Source organism: Bactrocera tryoni, chromosome 5 (genome assembly GCF_016617805.1).
Source record: "Bactrocera tryoni isolate S06 chromosome 5, CSIRO_BtryS06_freeze2, whole genome shotgun sequence".
NCBI lineage: Eukaryota > Metazoa > Arthropoda > Insecta > Diptera > Tephritidae > Bactrocera > Bactrocera tryoni.
The window spans coordinates 30,440,474-30,463,251 of NC_052503.1; the positions used below are offsets into that span (position 1 = coordinate 30,440,474).

General features: G+C 34.9%; 2 protein-coding genes across 19 annotated transcripts in view; one reads left to right on the forward strand and one right to left on the reverse strand.

The window, feature by feature from the left end:
- LOC120779106 (serine/threonine-protein kinase mig-15) overlaps positions 1 to 13,924 on the reverse strand; it is an 82,929-nt gene extending 69,005 nt beyond the window's left edge. For all 10 annotated transcript variants that reach the window (XM_040111284.1, XM_040111281.1, XM_040111280.1 and 7 more), the window contains exons 1-2: positions 12,788 to 13,924; positions 4,371 to 4,436 (exon numbers count right to left, since the gene is read on the reverse strand). In XM_040111284.1, the coding sequence (XP_039967218.1) occupies positions 4,371 to 4,436; positions 12,788 to 12,859 (138 nt within the window). In that variant the 5' untranslated portion in view covers positions 12,860 to 13,924. The remainder of the gene's footprint in view (positions 1 to 4,370; positions 4,437 to 12,787) is intronic.
- Positions 13,925 to 15,545: 1,621 nt separating this feature from the next.
- The window catches only part of LOC120777061 (spectrin beta chain, non-erythrocytic 1), a 96,439-nt gene continuing 89,206 nt past the window's right edge, over positions 15,546 to 22,778 (forward strand). The window contains exons 1-2 of one of the 9 annotated variants that reach the window (XM_040108178.1): positions 15,546 to 15,630; positions 17,990 to 19,062. The gene's annotated coding sequence lies outside the window, so the exon portion shown is untranslated. Of the gene's footprint in view, positions 15,631 to 16,254; positions 16,449 to 17,924; positions 19,063 to 22,778 lie in introns of those variants that run through there. The other 8 variants (XM_040108183.1, XM_040108181.1, XM_040108184.1 and 5 more) reach the window with 8 other exon arrangements.

The window sequence follows — 22,778 nt, forward strand, 5'->3', positions numbered from 1 at the left end:
GTGCGAATTTCGCATAGTCCATTAAAAGTGGCAGATACAGCAAAAGCAGAGACCAATAACCGATCGACTGAAAATGCCGCAACCAATATACGCTCGAGTGGATAAACAAGTACACATTATGAGCTTACTAAACCATTTTGTAGACATTTAAGTTCGCCAAGCAAGACGTTCCACAGCCATAAGAACAGTGTGTGTGCGCGCTGAAGAGGTGAAGGCAATGCAAAAGCTAAGCTCTATCGGATTTTGACGAAAATTAAAAGACGTTAATCCATTAGGCCTTTTATTTATGTTTGTACTTAAGAGTAAATACATATATACGTATGTACATAGATATACAAATATAAAAATATTTAAACTTGCTTACAGACCCAATAGGAAAAAGTTTGGTACAAAATTATTGTGCAGTTTAAGGACGAATGTAGACAGTTGCATGTGATTTTAATTATTTTGAGATGTATTATGAGTTTCATAGAGTTATTGTGCTCGAAACGTGGGTTTCAAATCTTGGGCATGCAATTTGACAGCTGTCAAACTCAGCTGTTAAACCAAAAATGTCTGCTTAGTTAAAAATGTATGAAAAATTTTTATAAACTTAAAAAAAATGCATAGAAATATTGAAGCGGTTATAAATTTAATATCTCTGCAACATAAATGTAAGTATAACACCAAAATGAAATACTGTTGATAACTGGATTATCGACTTTAACGTCTATGACAAAATTTTAGCCCGTGTTTGAAGCCAGTGACAATCTCTCTATTACGGCCTATTACTTTCTATCTTCTTTCACTGTTTAACGACTTTAACTTGAACTTTTCCTCTGAAAAAAAAAACATGAGTCCTAAAACATGATTCAAGACGGCAGGAAATGTCTAGAGCCGGGCACCAGGAAAACAATGGTGTACCTCTTGTGCACTTGTCCTGCATTGGCAAGACTTCGCTGTAAGCATCTGGTGTCCCCCCGGTATAATACATTGGAGGACATATCGATATTGAGGCCACAGAGCCTGTTAAAATTTTCCTCAATCGCAGGCATCCTAAAGGAACCACATCTGGTATCACAAAGGATCAAAATGGACTATGAGTGACTTATTGGCCTGCCAGATTAACCTAACCTAACCTAACATAAAACATGATTCAAGTTCATACTCGAAACCCTGAGCGTTATATAAGGCAAGAGAGCTGAAAATATTGTTCTTCAACAAAAAATGTATGTCTGATCTAATGCAGTGATTTAGAACCCAATATACCACTGATTTACATCTTGTGTGCCACCCCTGAGGTATGGTACCAAATTTTTTATTGGTTTTCTCTAATAAAGTTCGATATGGTTTCGATAAGGATCCACTATCAGATTACATACATCTGCAAAAAAAAGCACTTTTGAAAGAAATAGTTAGACAGCTGTGGAGATCTTCTTGAAAATGTCAAAACTCATATCAATGAACGGATAGATTCTTATAAAGTTAAAACGAAGATTAAAAGAAAGGTCAAAATAAAAAAATAACGTAGGGAACTGATTCAGATCAGAAGATTTTTCTCACTTCTTTAAAAAAAAATTACGATAAACGCTAGCTATTTTTTCTTGCGGTCTCGGTAGATTCTACAAAAAAAGTACTCTAATATGAACCTTCAAAATATGGAAAATTGAAAACTCAAGGAAACTTGTCGTTGTTGTTGCAGCGGCTGATTTCTGCCGAGTTGACAGTCCTTGCCCGGATAAATAATCCGGGTCCTTTCTGGTTACCTCGACCCGACTGTCGTGTTAACAGTATGATATTTTAGGAAGTAGTGAAAGATTAACCGAAAAAACAAATTCTTGAAACCAGGGAAGGGGGGTTAGAGACCAAATTGACGCATTAGTTCTTCTTAGAACAAAATATGGTGTTATTTTTTTTAATAAAAATCTTTTTCACAAATCTTTTACACACAGCAAACCGCAATGAGTCACAAACAGTCTAAATTCCCTTGAAAAAAGCCAACGTAGAATTCAGTCGATTTCCCTGCAGGGAATAACCAAATCGCTGAACTCGGGCCAGATAGATAAGCATGAAAGCATATAAATATAGTATATCTGTACACAATTATATATACATATGTATGTATATACGTACATCAAAAAATAATTGAGTTCATAAGGCCAAGGGGGCCAATGAAGCTGGCGATGCTGAAACAGCAGACGAGCAGGGGCAAATGACACAAGGCAGCGCTACAAAACATATGTATGCATAAATATATATGTACATATACATACATATATACATATGTATATATAGCTAACCGACATTAGGCCGAATAATAATGATAGTTCGTAGGTTTTATGACCACTTTGTAATTGAGAACATTATGTGCGATAAAAATGGTGCCTGTGTGTTTTTCGGTTTAAGCGCGAGATTTTCTTCAATGCTTTTGTGCGTACCTGTTCGCGACTGCGCACACATTCAAAATTACGTATGTACTTGGCTAAGTATATATGTATGTATGTATGTAGCTGATAAGTATGTATGCAAAACGTTGCGAAGGCCGCGCTCAAAGTTCCCGTTCGGAGTTTTCAACAACAGCCAGAAAGCCGAGATGAAGCAAGGTGAGATTAATATACATATACATACAGACATAGTATGTATATACTATACATATATGTATATCTATAGCTTATGTTTGGTAGACATGTAAATATATTTGTAGTAAAATCGTTTAAGGAACATTCAATTTACGCACTGACAGCAGAGGACGCCAATAACCAAAATTTTTAATGACAAAATGTCGCACAGTCTTAAGCCTTTTATTGCCCATTTAATTATGCGTGTGGTAAATTAAATAAAATTTACTAGGCGGCGCTACCAGGAAGTATTTAAGAGAGGCGTAGTATTTTAGTGATTTAAGTGAAGTTAATACCGCTTTAGCTTACTGTAATATCCAGGGGATTAACCTTGTACATAAACATAATAATAGGTGGAGCCATACTAAAAATTAGCCTTTAGATTAGCAAAAAATTTTGCTCGGTACAATTTATTGAAAGTAGCCAGCATACATTTTTGAAACCACTATTTGTAAGCTCCTTAGATAGTCAAAATCTTTTAAAGCCCGAATTTATTAATTAATAGGCAGTAGAATTTATATAATTTTCGTAATGTTTAAATATATTTTGAGAAAAATATTTGTTTTTTAAGAGTCAAAAGCTCCTTAGACAGTCAAATGCTTTTTAAAGCTTCGTAAGCTTGCAAACAGCAACCTCTATTGCTATAATAACTATTGGTTGTTTATCGATGTTTCAACAATTTCATTTTGAAATAATTAATACTGATTGACGAATATATTTATCTAGAATCAAAAGCTTTTTAGACTAAAAAAAAACTTTTTGAATAGCCAAAAAAAACTTTTTTTTGAAATAATTTATACCGCATATACATACATATACATATGTATCTAGAATCAAAAGCTTTTCAGTGAAAAAAAGCTTTTTAGAGAAACAAAAGCTTTTTGAATATCGCTCATAGCAATGAAGACGATTAAACCGGTCCAGAGCGTGGAAAAACGCAAAAGTCGGTGTATTTGGGAAATAATTTTTATGGATAAAATTTAAGGACCATCAACAGCGACTATTTATAACCTTTTTGAACCGTTTGAAAGACGAAATTTCCGAAAAATGGTCGCAAAAAAATGCTGTTTTACGACGGCAATGTAAGTGTCATAAGTCAGTGAAAACGATAGTAAAAATCCATGAATTCGGTTTCAAATTGCTCTCGCATCTACCGCATTCTCCAGATCTAGCCCCCTGCGACTATTTGGTGTTCTCAGATCTTAAAAGAACGCACGCTGGGACGAAATTTTCGTCGAATGAAGAAATGAACGCCGAAATTAGGAACTGAAAAAGTTGGAGGGTCGCTATAATCTGTTCCTTGAAAGAAACAAAGTTGAATATAAAAAAACGAAGTTTGTCAAAAAAATGTGGTTTACTATGGTAGGCCGCAGACTTTTCAACTGACCTGTTAAATATTTATTATTTTTTAACATTTCTGCAAGATAATAGGATAAGATTATCATTCAGAGCAGATTGTCAATGTTTCCTGGATTGAATTTGTTATCATTATGAGATTTTTGATTTTGTAATAATTTAGGAATAGAGACTGTAACCCTAAACGATTCGAGTTTTTGTGGATATCAAAGAGAACCTATTCTTGAAAGTTCAGAATTAAAGAAATCACAAATTCTATTCATCCCAACATCGCTGTGTTTTGCCCGCTAAGAGAGCTGTCCATACATGGTGACGAGGCAAAACGAGTGTTAAAAATGTATATCAGAAAATACCTTTAAATATGAATATTTCAAATTATTCATAAAAATAGGCACTTAAATCGTATGCTTTATTTACCTTATAGACTTGTCCATAGGTGCCATTGCCGACGACTTCGATAAGCTCGAAGATACCAGCGGGATCCTGAAATGGAAAACAAAGATATAGATAAGCAACAACAAAAAAACAAAAGTATTTATACGAATATAATAGGTGAAATAAATATTTTGAAATAATGCGGCGAAAAAGTAGGAATCACAAATGAATTGAACGATAAGTATCCTGACGAAGTACACATGTTAAGCGCTTTGTTTACAAATCACTTCAAACGCATGCAGGTCAATGACAGCAGGAGAAAGCGAAAAAAAACACAATAATAACAACAACAAAAAACAGAACAAGAGCAAAGTACGGAGAAATAATACTAATTCTCGAGAAAAACACTAAATGCTATTGAGTAATGGTTTTATTTTATGTTTACAACAATATAATCGCACTATTTTTGGGCTACTCACAGACACACGCGCACATGCATATACACACATACTACATATGTATGTATGTATGTGTGTACTATATTTGCTTGTAGTTGGTGCACACTCATTTCATCAACAGATTTCAACAGGTACACTTCGATTACAACAATCACAAAAAAAGCATAACAACAAAAACAATAACGCCCATCAAAGCAATTGAGGCTAGAGAGATCTCTAGAATGTAAATATGTATGTATGCATAAATATTTGTACTTTGTTGTTTCACATATACTCCTACATACACACACACGAGGCAAGAAAACAATTAGAACAGCGAACGCCTGCAACAGAAGCCAAAGGAAGGATGCAAAACAATGATATGGCATGTAATCCGACCAAAAACGGAAGAAAAATGCCACGATGTATGTATGGGTGTATGTATGTATACACATACATATGTTTGTTTGGTGAGTCAAGCAAAATGGCACGAAGAGGTTAAGAGAATGAAATGGAAAAGGTAAAATTCCAGTAAAAAAAATATAAAAAAAATTGAGAATACAAAAACAAAAGAAAAACAAAAACAAAAAAAAATCCCAAAAAAAAAAATTGAAAATACAAAAACAAACCAAGAAAAACGTTAACGTCGCCTGCACCGTAGCTGTAATACCCGTCACATGTGCGTTTTTGTTGCAAAAAAGGATCTTTATCTTGACTTCAATAGCTCAGTTTGTATGGCAAGCTATAGTAGATATGTTTTGAGATTGCTGCTTTGTCTTTTTTTCATACTTTTTTTCATACAAGAGCGTGATTTGGATCAATCAGTTTGTATGGCGGTAATATGCTATAGTAGACCGATCCGAAAAATATGTGTGGAGAATATAAGCTTTGGATTGCACAATAATTCCTGTCAAATTTCAAACTGAGATATCTCCTTAACTAAAAAAAATGTCAAACACGGCTTCAATTTATGACAAATGAGCAGTTCCTTGGTGAGCAAATAACGAGCGAAAAATTTCTGAGCGATATCTCAAAAACTACGGGACTAGTTCGATTATATGGTACATATGTACATATACTATAGACAAACAGACACGTCCCGCAGACATGGCGAAATCGACATGTCCGACTTTTGCTTCTTGGTATTCCAAACTTCGTGGCAAACTCATTAAACGCCGTTCAGGGTATAAAAACCAAAACAAAAAGAAAAAATATAGTAAAATTGAAAATCCGTTATAAGTGCCAATGCATGTAACTGGCTGTGAAAACATGTGGGTGGAGTGAAGTGCAGAAAGTGGGGTTGCCACCTACACAACGTACGCCAACGCAAAGGAATCAAGCAGTTGGAGCTTGTGGATGTGTATGTGTGTCGTTTTCTGCAGCTCCAACACCGTTTCACGTTTCCATCATTCTTTTCTGGCACACACACATACACATGCATAGGTATGTTTGCACTTTCGTTGTTTTTATTTTGTGTTTTGCCTCTTTTTTGACTTTGATTGGCGTTTTCGTTTTTTTTTTTTTGCTTTTTTTTGGTAAGTACTCTTTTGTCGTTTGCGGTTGAAGCAAACAAAATATGTGTCATATGCATACAAGCACACTTCAATACAAATATACACATGCTCACATACATACATACATGTATACAAACATACGTCTCTACAAACAAACTGCTAATAGTTCTATGCTCTTTATGCAGCACGCTGAAGCAACAACAAACAATGAACGCTTCAACACTCCCTCGCTGTACCGGTGTATTATTAGCGCGTTTGTGTATGTATGGAGGTGGGTGAGTATGTCAGAATTGGTTCGTGGGTACAAACCCTGTAAGGAAAAATTTTCGTTCGAGACATTTGGAGAGAGCGATTTTCAGAGGGGACTTATTAGTCAGCGGTACCGATCTTCGCAACTAGAATACACTTTTTTGTATATGATGAGTAGTATTATATGCAATACTCTATTTTCTAGGGAAGCCAGTTTAGGAGTCTCAAAAATCGAATTGTTTTGGCTTAAAGTACACTTTAGGATCCTGTAAAATATTATTCAATTGGTAGAATCGTGAAAGTTGTTATTTTTCTGTCTAATTCGGTGTATTTGGGTCAGACAACTTCAGCATTTAAAACTTATTAGGCTGTTTTCTCGAAAAAAATATTTCCAAATCGGGCCCTGATGGTATATGGAGACTTTAACAAGTATTCACTTGAAATTTTAAGCGTAGCTTCACAATAACATTATTTAGATGTAAGATTTTTTGGTCATTGTTGCTAATTTTTCGGTGAAAAGTAAACCATTTTTACATGGTCGTTTTTTGAGAAAGTTATTTCAGACACTTTTTCTATCAAATTGAGAATTTAAATATTTTTTTCACGCAAATACACATTTAATAAAGCCTGGAAGAAGGATTTTATATTTTTTTCTTACTCTCTGAATAAATTGCCAAATTTAGTCTTTCTTAAGCCCATAATCACGAACCTCTAACAGTTAAAATCCTGGTTCAAAATAAGTTGTCATCGAGGTCATTCAACGCTAGGCCCAGGAAACGTGCAGTTTCGATGTGACCTAGAGAGAGGGCAGTCAGATGAGTAGGGTTAGCTGGGCATGCAAAGAGGTTAAAGTCATGTGGGGACTCTTTGCATGCTCGACATATATTTGGTATGTCGGTGTCGATTCTGGATACGTAGGAGTTCAACCTGGAACCTGGAACGGTTCTGCGATTTGGAGTCTGAAACACCAGAACTCCGGCTAATTAACTGCACGGCAGTCTGTAGGCACAGGATAAAGACTCTTGGAACCATGTTTCCAAATAGGGATTGGAATTTCTCAATTTGCTGGGGCTAGTTGAGACGTTATGACTTAGGAGAGGGCACAACAGACCCTAGGTCGCGGTGCAGTCTTCCTTGCTTATATAATCTATCCTGCTACAGTACCTAGAACGATGCTGCACAAGGGTTCCCATGACAGGCGGTTCTACGTTACCGGAACTGACCCTTATACATGAATAAGAACTGCTTTTTCGGAGATCTAACCCCGTTTGGAACGGTAAGTTTTAGATTATTCAATTAGCCAAAGTAGGCACCGACTTCAGGGCCCTACGAAGTCGTTCAGGGTGATTTCTACAGCATGGATCACCTGAAAGGGAACGAATTTCCTACAGAGTATGTTTACACGACGAAGCACACTCTCACCAACACATATGTACATAGATGCAATTAGAAATATTTATGGTGATTACTTCATCATTTGCACTAAACTCTCAGGTGTTAGACACGTCGACAGCGACGTTCAACGTGCATATGTATGTATGTGTAGCTCAGCATAAAGTATAGATTGAATAGAACTAATCGACGACAGCATTTTCTAGGTACGAAGATCTCTACCGAATTCTACAAAAAAGCGCTCTGGAACTCATAAATTGTTAAAAGAAAATAAAAAAAGAAGAAAATCAAAACAGGGAAAAAAAAACAAACAAAAATAAAAACAAACAGCGATAAGGTTAGGATCTTCAAGAAAAGAAGAAATACAAGAACTGCCATATGAATTTCCAAATTGTTATTGTATTTGTCTGTGTATATGCATAAACATAGATATATTTCCCTTTTTACCGATAATGAAACAGCTGGAACCAGATCGACAATAGCAATGTTGAAAGCAACCAAAACTACAACAAGAACAGTAGATATAAGACAGACAGACAACCATATGTGTATTTATGTATGGATGTAGCTAGTAGTTGAGAAGAAGCAAACGAAACGTGCAAAGGCGTGGAAGCCGTAGATAGTGTAGCTTGTAAAAGTAGAAGGAGGAGTTCGTATGTTGCACCGATGAAGCCCCAGCAATAAGTGCCGTATCTTTCCGGTGCATGAAAATCCATATAAGTATGTATGTTTGATTACCTTTTTACATACTAAGTAAATAACTAGCTATCTACATGTATATATACATGAATAAGTGTCATATGCAAGCGGAATGCAGTATTTGAGTGATTAAAATACGCATTAAACCATTATTTGATTGGAATGTCTTTCGAGAATTAAAAAAAATACTACTTTGAAAAATGTTTATAGGTTATGTTAGGTTTATCTGACTGGTAATAGGCCACATTTTCGCCGTTTGGACACTAATTGTTTTAGAAAAAGCAGGAAATATTAAGTTTGTGGCTTTCAGAGTTCATAAGAAGAAATTTAAATAAATAATAACTTTGGAAATATTGTATTTTATTTTATAAAAAGAAACATCGGCTGCACGACGCTGTAATACTGATAACATGAGCATTTCTTACAGCTTATAAAGTTTTAAAAATATTTTTATCTTGATTGTGATAGCTCAGTTTTTATGGCAGCTATATGATATAGTGGTCCGATTTGAAAAATATTTTCGAAGATTCTAGAGTTCTCTTGTATAGTAATCTATGCCGAATTTCGTCAAGATTACTTGTCAAGTAAAGAAGCTTTCAATACAAAATTTTGTTTTAATCCGTCAGTTTTCTTGGGAGCTACATGCTATAGTGGTCCAATATCGGCGGTTCTGACAAATGTGCATATTTTTGGGGAGAAAAGACCGTCTGCACAATTTAGGATGTCTTCACGTATTGTTTGCAAGTCGTTAATGCCTATATCTATTGGAACTTTCAAAGCGTATCAACACTAATTACCCACCCTTATACCATACAAAATAAATATCATCAACAAAATCTCGAGTAAAGATCGTTTAGTGTTTTTGTTTTACTACACTAAATTGTTAGATCTTATTGCTAGGCTTCTACAATTAAAAAATCGTCTTATATATGTATGTAAATGAATTTTAACATCTATAGTGAATAATATAAAAAAATTAATTGATAAAGGAAATAATATAAAACGTATTGCAAATAACTTTAGTGAATTCTAACAAAATTTTGTCGAGAAAAGTAATCAGAGCGTTGCCGATTTCCATTTAAATGCTTATTTGTAATACACACGTAATAAAAAACATACGCAAATATACAAAGATAAGCACTTACCTAAATTTATTATAGCGATAAAATACATCTAATATGCCATAAACCAAATTCGTGCAGTGAAAGGATCCAACTACTATACTCAATAAAACAGCCTTAAATTTCGTAGCCAAGGAAGCAAACACAGTTGCCAGTACTGTTATGTTGGACGCTACCGCAGCGAGCGTATCAACCAGTCGACTATAACCAATAAATTTGTTTACACATGCCAAACCAGTCCAGACTGGCAGGTCAGAGTTGGTTAGCAAGTTGGCCCTGCAACGGTAGGAGCACTACGTGCAGCTTGCTGGACACACTAACTTATAAATGTCAATAAATGCATACAATTGTATAGATATGCATATATGTAAATATATGTATCTAATTACATATGTAAGCATGTGTGAAAACTTGCCAACTAGCCTGTTTTATTGTTGCTTTCGTAGTCTAGTATTTTTACGACTTCCACTTTTCACAACTCATGTGGGCGAACGTGTTTATGTTATAATTTAGAAAAAATATATGCCAAAATATTGAAAACGCTGTAGACAGATAAAAACCGTAGTAACACATTGATGGTAACACGTTTGAAAACAACTGGTCATGTGTAATTCACACATAGATGTTAAGTAATAACAAAAAAAATCGGCAATTAATGCATTTGCTTAATATTTATGTGATTTACGAAGTGCATTTGTTATCAATGACATTAAAGAAAGTATAAAAATAGTTGTCTAATTTTCACAGCTGACAGGTGACAGCTGAATTGAGGGCTTGCCATTGTGGAACAATTAGTATATATTTACTAGAACTTAATGATTTACTATCTATATTTTCTATCTTAATCTAACACTTATTATTTATTTTTATATATAATAACTTCACTCAAGCAAACTTAAATGTTTTTCTTACACGGCTGTTTTAGGTTATGTACCTACATAAGATAACAAAATTAAGTTATTACACTTTAAACTAACGTTAGCTGATTGTCAAGTGTGTGTTAAAATTTGTGCGTACTCATGCCGTTATTTTTGCGTAGTTATTCGTTGAGTTTTCTTGAAATTCTTTTGGTTTCTTTGTGCGCCACGTCGTTGACATTTGTTTGATGACCTTTGGAGCGCAATACCCTCTGCGTGCGCCATTTTCAGCACAATGAACGTATACAATCAAATTAGTTGATACTTAAAGTAAATGCCAATGTAAGTGCGTGCGTGCGTATTAAAAATAACTTTGATAAGCCCAACAATGGCGAGACAGTATGTTATAGAGGTTGTTGCCACACGAAGTCATTGCTCTGTTGCTTCACACACTACGCAAAGAAGGCATAATATGACAATTGCCAGTCTTGTGTGGCTCATTATTGTATGTTAGCTTAAATATTAGCAAAAGTGCAAGGGTTTACTTATTGCATTTATAGTGTTCCTTTACTGAGAAAACTTTCCTCATTTTCGAAGCACACTTTATTAAATTTGAATTTCAGCCAATGTCTCCAGCAACCACACAAAGTGCCACACGGACAGCGCAGACGCAGCAAATCATGATGTTAAGAATAGCATAAAGCCGAAAAAGCTGCCGGCTGGTCTATAAACATGTGATTGTCACTATCTCCGCCGCCCGCTCTACGCCTTCTTTTAAGCACTGACACGCACGGTCGCACGCATCACAAAGTTTTTGCTAAACGAAATAAGCAGGCAGCCATGTTCAAGCATGCCGGGTAATGTGTGTTCTTTTTTGGATTGAATCTTTCCGAGACTACGCTGAAATGGGTGTGGGTACGTGCATAAAGCAGGAGCGGCAGAATGTTGATTTGTTTATTTTCTATATTAAAACATCTTTATTACGTTGGTTATTTATTTATTATTTCGTGAGATTAATATAAATACCATATACACAAATGAACCATAGCAGAAATATTTTATTTTCTTATTATATACTTGCGAAACAATGAAATTCTCCGCTAAATTTTTCTCCATATTTGATTTAACTGTCAGTGATCATTAACCCTTTACGTCAAATGTCAACTTTTACCACTAATTAAATAATTGCAAGTTTTTTTTATAAAATTATGAAGACTATAACAACATACACTGGAAATAATTACGAAAATAAATTGCATGTAATAGCTTCCGAGCAAAAACACCAACCAATGTTGATATTTAAGACTGGGATGCGGGCAATAACAACATCTTTCAACCCTAATTGCCAATTGCAGTCGTGTTTCAATACAAAGTACTACCAGTAACAAGAGCAGTGACAGTCTGTGGGTGGAACAGGGGACAGGCTCGACAGTTGCTACAGCCAGACCGGCAGCATTATATATGTATGTAAACACATACATATGTACATCATGCAACTACATATACAATCGCGTGCGCGTAATTGAAAGTGAATTTGTCAATTTGATGAATTCGGCTCCAATTGAAAGGCGAGCGAATGAAGTACGAAACGAAAGAACTAAAGGGTGCATATTGCGAGAATGCAAGTACAAAGAAGGAAATAAGGTATAGAAAGTAATTGGCCACTCGGTTCGCAAAGTGCATAGGCAATTATATGCACATGTATCTATGTATGTGTACGTATTATGCGAAAAAGTGTATAAAACAGGAAATTATAATTACGAATGAGCAAAAGACACAACAATAAAAATAAATAAAAACAAAGTGCTAAAGGAAATTGTAGGAGAAGTCGGCAAACCAAAATGTTGAATCTACTGAGATTGCCGGACGGACGGTAAAAGCATAGTGCAGAAGCCAACCAGGCACAGCCGGCCACACCTACATATACCAGCGAAGCAATCAGACGAAAAACCATTGTACTGCTAAGTCAAAGTGGCACAAATGCAGCCAGCGAGTTCTAGTTGGTGCTGCAATTGCGGTACATGAATGTTTAATATAATAAGGCACTATTTTATTGAGTTCAATGTGTAATAGCAGTAACAAGCAGTTATATATAAAAATAAATATTTTCACTGAATAAATGTAAATAAAAATTCATTAAAAAAAAGTTATAAAGTAAGAGCAAAATACCAGTAAATACTGGTTACTAACCTTCAATGCATTCAAATCGATATCATCCAATGAGCAGTTCACAGATGGGGCAAGTTGCTGTTGGTGCGCCATTTTGATTTGCTATTTTCTGTTATTTCCCTTCCTTTTTGCGTTTGTTCACTTATCTGCCTTTTAAAGCAGTAATTCTTTTTTATTTTTATTCTCTAATTGTCTTTAATATTACTATTATTATTCACTTTTTGTATTTCATTAAATTATATTCTATTGTAATTCACTTAGGTCTAACACTTTATATTTTTCGCTCCACTTCGTTTTATGTTCTTCTCTTCTCCTGTTTTATTCATTTATCATATCCATCGCTAGTTTAATCACTTTATTACATCTACTTCTACTTTATTATCTTTGCTCTATGTTTGGAATTTTTTTTTGCCAAGTTTCTAAATGCAAAAATGGAATTATCTCACTTTATAGAAAACACTAACACACCGAGAAATTATAATAATCGATTATGAATTTAGATTGTTTTCGAAATTTGCATTTAAAAAATTTGTTTCGAATTTCCACCTTATTTGGGGTGGGGAGTAGCAGCAGCAACAGCGGCTTCTCTCTTTTTCGTTTTCAAGTACTCCTTTTGTTGCTTTCACTATTTCTCCTAATCTTCTCACGAAATTTTCATTTTCCACTGATCTTTTTCTTTGTTTTATGCTTGAGTAAAAATTTTCTTTTAAAAATTAGCAATTTTCCACGTCTCAGCCATTTGGGAGGCGGCACTGGTGCTGATGGCGACGATGACGGCAGCACCCTACAAACACACAAATCAAATGGAGTTTGGAGCGGATATGTTGTTGGTGCTCGCACTACCGCTCAAGTATTTATTGGTACTGTTGTTGTTGTCGCCGTTATTGGTAGCGGCTGCGGCAGGTAGACAACTGAAAACTGCCACAAGAAAATTATGTGAAATTTTCTACTTCATTCGTCGCGACGAATATTAGCACAACAATTTATTATATTTAACTCCACTGCAGTTTACAACCACACTCAGTAAATTAAAAGTTTTCCACCGCGTGCACTTTTCCTCATAAGTTCCGGTTTGTAATTTTTTCTTCCACTAAAGAAAAAACTAATCTAAAAAGACTTTTCCTCCACGCCCGATTCAATTATTACACCTTTCACATGAACGAATGAAGAATGAATGAAAATTTCGTTGGTCGAATTCGGCACAGAAACGGCGAATTTGACAATCACGGCGAAGAAGCTGCGGTAATGCAAGAATGATAGAAAACAAGCAGTGTTGAAATTGAGATTTTATTTCGTATTCAATTTTTATAGCTGTAGTGAATGTAAAGTTATTAAAAAATATAATTGAGATCGTTATAAAAAAGATAAATTCCTAGTTTTAATAAATTTGTTAATAAACTCAAAAATATTTGCACGTATAAATTGTATGTCGGTTAGTTTAGTTGACTGTAGTCTGAGCGCTGATAAGAATCACAGCGACATCTCAATGTGATTTTTATTAAGTTCAAATTTTATAAGTGTGTTAAAAATTTAATATAGAAAATTTCACTAATTTACTATGCAGTACAGATAGTAATTATAGAAATTTTTCACATAACAGACTTTTCATTACGGTTTATTGTTTAAAATATTTTTATTATAAATGAAATATTTGCAAACCCGAATTTTTTGACACAGTTGTCACCCTGTACTAATACATAATTTGTGTAAGTTTTTAAAGATATGCTTTCAAAGTTTTTGGCTTTGTTTTTAATTGCACTTACATTTAGTTAAATAAAATGCCGTAATAAACATTTTTAATAATTAATAGGAAATTATTTCATATTATAAAATACGTGAAATTTTGGGTTCGTTAGTCATGCAACTCTGCTGAAATTTGCTATTGTGAAATGTGTTTGAAAGAAGAAGACATATCCGGTCGTAGGAAATACGCTTAAAATATAGCTAGTTTAATAAATCGTATATTAAATTCAAGAATTGTTTAAAATTTAAAAAGTGTAGTGGTTATTGTTCTATCTAACCTAAGAGATCATGGCGCACCATAAATACTTACAAAGTAATGCATTCAACATGTTGCTGTGTACGTTTTACATATGCACACTTGTACATAAGGATGTGGAGCAGCTTGGGCTTATCTTAATAAATTTCAAAAACTTTGTGTACTCTAGATATTTAGAAATTGAAACAACCCGTCTGGTGTAGTACTCGAAATTACATTTCGATGGTGTATTATATGTACAGTGAAATTCCTCATAACCGGACACCCAAAGTCACAGTGTTTTTATCCGGTTAAGGAAACTAGCATCGAACTGGAAAAGTGGTAAAAATGTGTTTTTAAAACACTTTCTGAGTGTCGTAACCTGCAACTCGGAACCATATTTCTATTAAACTAATAAACATGAGGCAATGTCAGTCAGGAGGAAATTAAGGACAATGTCTCGCATTAGCTTCCGTTGAACCACCGCACCAGACTCATTGCTGTTTCCCCCCGCCCAAAACGCCCTCTTCGCAAAGCGTTGCTAACACCTTGAACATAAATATCACATCAAACTGTCGTTATTTTCAAATTCACTTTTTTGTTTATGCATTATTTTGTTTTGCCCCCATCTGCTCCAAATCGTACGTGTAGCGATGTGCGGCGCGGTGTAGCGTGGAGATCGACGTCAAAGAGAAACAAAAGCACTAAAGCCGAACGCTAGCAAAAATTATTGCTCTCCAGCTAAATCTCGTCGCAGTTTCAATTCAGTTTTGAGTTGTTTTCCGTTGGGAGCGAACGTGAATCTTGTAGATCGCGGACAGCGCGTTTATCAATTCGACATTTGCATACACTTGGAAGCGAATAGTGGTTGGAGCTAAACAAATTTGTAAGCTTTGTACTAACAAATCAAAATCTGTTTGGCATTTTAGCTAAATGAAAGCGCTGGTGAAATGCAAGTGAGGTGAAAATTTTAAGCAAAAAGTTTGTGAAAAAAAGTTGGCTAATTGGAAAATTCACGTGAGTGAGTGCAAGTGGACCTACAAAACAATGCTGAATTGCTCGCCAATTGAGCGTTTTACTAAAACTAGTTTTTATGCACATACACACACACACAAATAAAGGCAGCATTACCTGAGCAGTTTCATGTGTAGGAATTTCTTGTGAACGCTGTCATTGCGTTGCCGGTGTACGCAGTCGCTGCTCGGTGCTCTGCGCTCTGCTTTACCGCTGCTGTTGCTGTCATCGCGGTGTAGTAAACACAAAAAGCAACGTGTAAAAGAATGTCTCTACAGCGCAGCTGAGCAAAGCAAGAAGCGCTGAGACAACAAAAAACGTAAGGTAACTGCGCAGCTTAGCAGCTACAACAACAGCGAGCAATATTGGCTTTTGAGCAACAGCACGCAGCGCACAATCGGAAAAATAAATACAAAACGGAAACAGGAGCAGTGACAGACAGCAAAGTCAGAGACCGGCTGCAGCGTAGAGTCGCAAAGCCATAGACAACATTCTCTTCTTTGCCGTCGTGAAGTCAACAACGTAGTTTTATGCGAGCGCAGCGTTGAAATTTTGTTCAAATTTTGCCAATTGTTCCTACGCGTTTAATGTTAAATGTTTGTTGTAATATTCTGTTAAAATAATCGTTGTAAAACTGAATTTTCGTGCAACTAAACGAGTGTGAATTGTAAATTACATTAAATAGTGAAGGTAAAAAACAAAACAGCAAAACCGAAATAGCGACAAAAGTGCGAAACAAGTGAACGAGTGAAAATCGCCTTATTTACCGCCATCTTGCATTTCCGCCGCGTTGTGCCTTCTATGTACTTGCTTTGCTGTTTTTGCTGCGGAATAAATTCAATTATGAAAAAGTGGATCGCCAAAAGTCAGCGACAATGAAACAATATGAAAACGAATGCATGCAGTTATGGAAACAGCAGACCAATAAGTGAAATACGAGTAAAGTTGTGTTAAAGCAAAATATGTATAAATAATTTCATTGCGCCGTATGTGAGAGAAATTTCAACTCGTTTTTTTTAACTTGCTTAAAGGCAAAGATTGACGCGCAGTAATATTTATGCCTTTAACAACAGTTTTAGCTTGTTTTTTATAATTTGACGCGTGTTGCTAAACGCTAAGTCCAAACTACAAGAAAGTATTAATGTAAAGTAGCATAGAGAAGTTTTGTCTAAACTAAAATACGTGTATATTTTTTAGATCTTTATTTTTATAAATAACTAGTTTAGTGATTTTGTAAATCGCAACAAGCAAAAATATTTACTTGAGTTGCAGCAAATCTATAATAACCTTTAAAAATAAAAAATATGCCATTTCAAACTTGATTTCGATCGGTCTCAGACCGAGTGACAGCTTTATGCTATAGTGGTCCGACCTAATTCATTTTTTTGGAGATTATACCGATCGGATAAGAATCCATGCGAAATTTCGCGAAGATATTTTGTTAAAAAGTGCAGATTGAACAAAAAAAAACATAGGAATTTTCGTGAAGATATCTTGTTAAATAAAAAAGGTTTCCAAAAAAGAGCTTGATTCTAAATGTTCAGTTTGTATTCACGAAATTAAGGGACTATTTCGCGTATATGGTATACAGACAGACGGACAGGCAGACACACTCAAACGAATATTTGTTACAAAGTTCTTGGTACCCCATACAGGGTATAAATGTACATATATTTTAGTGTTTTATAAATCTTAAAAAATTGTATAGACCCTATTTAGGATATACATAAATAGATATATTTTAGTGTCTCATAAATCTTAACAAATCGTATATGGTATACCCAACGATTTCGCGAGTTTTACTTGCACTCCGCTTTCGGCTTACTACTTAATTCCCTAAGCTGTCTGCCGCGACTTGTTGACTGGCTTGCTGGCTAATTCGCTATGTGGCATTTGTTCAGCGGCAAAAATAGCAAAGTAGCAAAAGGCGACGTCGTGTTTAAGCTATCGATCGCGTGTTTATGGAACTTGCTTCACGTTGTGCTACTTTCGTGTGAGAAAATAAGAAAATACTGCAAATTGCAAGTTTAACTTTCGATTTAAAGCAAATTGAATTGCGGTGAAATTAACTGAAACTTCTATGCAAAGTAGTATTGTATTGCATTGAAAGCAAAGCGGTGCAATAAAATACTAAAATAAAAGAAAAGAAAAGCTGGAAACAACAATAACAATAATAACAACAAATGTGAAATTAAGCACTATTTTCTGAATTGATTACTATTGTTGTGTAGAATTACAGGTGAAGTTTGAAGCGTGAAAGTGAGCCGCGTCTACATTTAGTCGATGAAGTAAATGCATTGTGAGTCAGTAGATAAAACACTGCTCGTGCTAAAGTTGTATTGAAGCTGTTTAAAATCACAGTAAGCTGCTTAACGACCACCACGACAACAATACAATAACAGCAACAACAACAATAACAAATACAACAACAACCATTACTAAAGTTGTAGAACAACAAAATCGTAAAGCTTCATACCAAAAGCAACAAAAAAACAAACCAGTGCCAAAGAGGAGTGTAAACGCATAACAAGAATAATATAGTAAACTAGAAGAGTTGAGGAAGATCGGAAAAATCATAAGGCAGACCAAAGCAAGAAAAGTAGAAAGGTTATAAAAAAACCTGAAGGCAAAAACAAACCAAAAACCGCCGTGCACGAAATAAAATTGGAAAGAAAAAAATCTCGTTTTTCGGGTCGGTTCCAAATTCTTTTCACTGATTTAACAACCCGTTCGCTTGTTTAACCGCGCGCTTGCTCTCGCTCTCTGCAAACGAGCGCAACTTCTTGATCAATTGCTATTGCGTTTACAGCGCAGCATTAGTTTCAGCCTCTTATTTGCCGGTTATAACAACATTTCTACTCACATATATACAGATTTACACATATAATATAGAATTTACTTTTGGAATTCGTCGGCAAAAAGGGAGACAACGAAATTTACAAAACAAAAGCAATACAAAATAGTAGAAACAGCCAAAACTCCAAATCATCAGCCCCAATAACAATAACGAAAACAACAACAACAATCAGCCAAGTCATTTTATGTTTTTTGAGCGCTCATTGCCTTCGGTTAGCTTCTCAACTTGACCTTTTTGGTTATTTTCATTAAGAGACAACCACAGCTAAACAACAACAACAACAACAGTCGGACCAATAACCACCAGCAGCAGCTGCAGCACAAGCATAGCCAGTTAGAAAGTTACCAGTAGCCACAATAGTGACTATTCTCCAATAATTTTATTGCCCCCGCACGGATTAAAACAAAACATTCACGCTGGATTTGGGATACTACGAGGCTGTCAAAGGTAAACAATTACATTCATCACCATATAAACTTAACAAACCCGTATATATGTATACTTATATAAATATGTTAATAGTATTTTATCAACAATAGTATTACTCTTAATGTGGGCAGTTGTATTTTGTAAGAAAAGACGCAAGATTTCATAGCTTGATTTCTAGGAAAATGAGTTAAGAAAAGTCGATCTCGCTAAGCTGCTTAGATATTTAATTTATTTATATGCGTGAGTGATATGTGTTGATTTATGTGATGCTGCAACTATATATTTGTAAATAATATATTATGTTTATAGTCTATATTATTCTTCAGATTTTGTATTAGCTGTGCATATTTTCAAAGTGACAAGTTTTATGATAGGAAAGCTGCTGATATGCGATTGTGAAAATAGCTAAATAATTCGTCTTTGAAGATCAAAAATCCACCCAATAAATTAAAGTTCTTCTGAGCGAAATAAAATTTGGTATTGTTGAAATCTATAATAAAAAAAAAAACAGCCTTTTCTCAACAATTTTTTTTCTCATAAAAAAATTAAATATTTTATTATTTATTTATAATTTAGTTTAAACCTTTATTTAGAACTTGGACAAAGAAAAAAAATTAAAATTAGATTTTTGACATTTTACAAAAGAATAAAAGTTTCAGTGAAAATTGGGCGACATTTTCTTCAAATAGTTGTAATCGAAAAGAAATCCTTCGTCCAAGTATTTAAGAATTGCATCTCAAATACCTGGGTAATTTTATGAAGATCGGTTGAGTACCGATTTCAAAAACATAGTTTCGAGAAAAACGCGTTTAAAGCAGCGCACTTAGCCTAGCTAGCATCGAGCGCACAAGTTCTCAAAACTGAATCTTTAAAACTATTACTCGGATCAATTTGAAAAGTTAGGAAAAATTCTGGAGGTGTCAACGCCTTAATTGACCACTTTGTCTTTCCAATGCGTCAAAGGTATTTTTCATTCCTTGTTCCCATTCGAAGTAAAATGGGTCTAAATTCATTAGTGTAGCCTGTCTTTTCTTTGTTCTATGGTTTTATGATTCACTTTCGTTCCTTTCCGTGAAAGCACCATCAATCTTACTCAGAATATTGTTCGTGGAAACCTCAAGTATCGACTTGTTAAAGTTTGTAATTATTTCTACCGTAGTTTACGGCTTAGGGATTGTCTTTTAACTCTGTATATTTGTGAATTAGAATTTTCTGAAAGAGGAAAACATTTTGAAATTTACTAAGTTTACGAATACTTTTAAAAACAATCCACTGAAGAAGCGGAGGTATATAAGAGCGGTTCCCGCGGCAGTCGGGCCTACGTAGCCGAAACGGACCCGGATTTTATCCGACCAAGAACTGTCAAAACGGCAGCATTGCTCCAAATTAATTCAGTAATGTTTTCTGCCACTAAAACAACAACAATACCTTAAGTGATTATATCCCCTATCAAGTAAAAAAGGCGTTTTTACGTGATTTTTTTCGAGGCATTTTATTTCATAGATAAAAAATTATAAAAACTTACAGAATACATTAATAAATACATTAAAGCTTATTTAATAATCGGTGATTTTGGAGTCCTTCGCTCCCGTAGCTAATCTCAAGGAGAACCTCCAAATCCGTTCTCACAACAGTCGGGTCTACGTAACCGGAACAGACCCGGATTTTTATCTGGCCAAGGACTATCAACTCGGCATAATTATGCAGTTACAACAATAACAACAACAACAGCACCTCCGAAAATTTTGTCTAATAGTGAGGTAGGTTCTTCGGCTTAAAATTAGAAAATCAGAGAGTTTTTTTAAATACACCATGTATTTTCGAAATATAAGCAAATACAATTTCGATTTTTTGAAATTCACATGTAGACATAACCTCTTAAAGCCGAGAGGAATTCATTACATCTACTCTTCTTCTTCTCAATCTCGTGAAACAGTGCATATTTCTGCATTTGACAATCGAAGCCACGCTTCAACATCCTCAACATGTGATCAATTCCGAAAATAGTCGAAATATATACTAACACACGTACATATGTATGTGTATACTTACACACTCGCACTTGTGTCTGAGCGTCTTTCGGTGCTTCAGATTCGATTTCAGTACAAATTGCTTTATTATATAAAATAAAAAAAAAACACAACAAAAAAAACAAACGAAATATTATTCTATTAACGCTTTCGCAAATGTTGCATAATCACCTTAAGAGCCACTTCACCTGCGCCAACCATTCGTGTCTACCGCCGATCGTGCTTTATGGACGCATTTACGGCCTAAGTAAGAGTGTGTATGGGTGTGTGTGTGTGTGTGACGATCATAGTGCGATTTATTTATTTGTTTTATTCACTTTTTGACAATTTGCCGCGCCAGATTGCGATCATAATTGCGTGTAGCAAAGTAATAAAATAGAGAGAGGGTCGCACAAAGCAAAACAACAACAACAACAAAAACAGTAGTAATACCAACACGTACAACGGCATTACCAATACGAGCACGCGTGCAACAGCCGAAATGAAGTCAGAGTTGAAATCAAAAGAATTGTGAATCAAGCTGCTGCACACACACACACACGTGCAAAATGTGGACAATTGTGATTGTGTTGGTTAGCTGTTTGTATTTGTTGGCGTGTCTGCTTAATACAGGTTGATTTTGTTTTTGCGTTTTGTTTGTCTTTTTATTTATTTCATTTTTTATTTTCGTATTTTTTTATTTCTGTTGTTTTTTTGATTTTGTAATTTTTTGTTTTGTAATTTTTTTCATTTTTGTAATATTTTGTTTTTGAAATTTTTTTCATTTTTGGACATTTGTTGTTTTTGTAATTTCTTAGTTTTAATTTTTATTTTTGTAATTTTTATTTTTATATTTTTTGTTTTTGTATTTTTTCAATTTTGTAATATTTTGTGTTTGAATTTTTGTTATTTTTGTGGTTTTTGTAATTCCTTATTTTTATATATTTTGTTTTGTATTTTTTTGTTTCTCTTATTTTTTTGTTTTTGCATTTCTTGTTTTTGTATTTTTTCTTTTGTAATTTTTTATTTTTGTTTCTGTTTGGCTTGCTTGGAATGCGGTGGAAGTGACATTCAGCCCGCCACACAAGCCGCGCTCAGCCCGTTCGCCGTCCGTCGTTCGGCTGCTCGGTTGTTGAAGAATTAACAGTAACAAAAGTATCGTGGAAACCTCATAATTGCACGTCGCGAAGCAGCAGGGCACACAAGCACACGCGGTCAACCCATTCCATTTTTTTTTAATTTTTTTCTTCATTTTTTACATTTTCAGCGCGCTGCACTTGCGGTGGGGTATGATTTTCATTCAACGCCAGTCCAGCCAGCTCAGTCAGACACAGGTGTTGCGCTACATGTGACCGCTTTGACTAAGCGCCTAACTGATGCTATGCCAAACAGCTTCATATACCCCCCCGTATGTGTGTTAGTGTGTGTGGAGGCATGCTGCTTGCGTTGCTTCGGCGCATGCGTGTGTATATGCGTGTGTGTGTGCACGTTACTGACAAGTTTATTTGTTAAGCGAACTCGTTGTGACCAGTTCTCTTTGCCAGCAGCAATGCAACAAGATTTGTTTTAAATGCGTTTTTACATATTTACATTCAGACTAGGGTGGTTCAATATGTACTTAGCCTCTAAAAGGAGAACCGAAATTTCTGAAAAATTACGATTTTTTCTCAATGTACTCTAGTTTTGGCTCAATACGCTGGATCCGTCTTAAATTTTTTTTTTCCG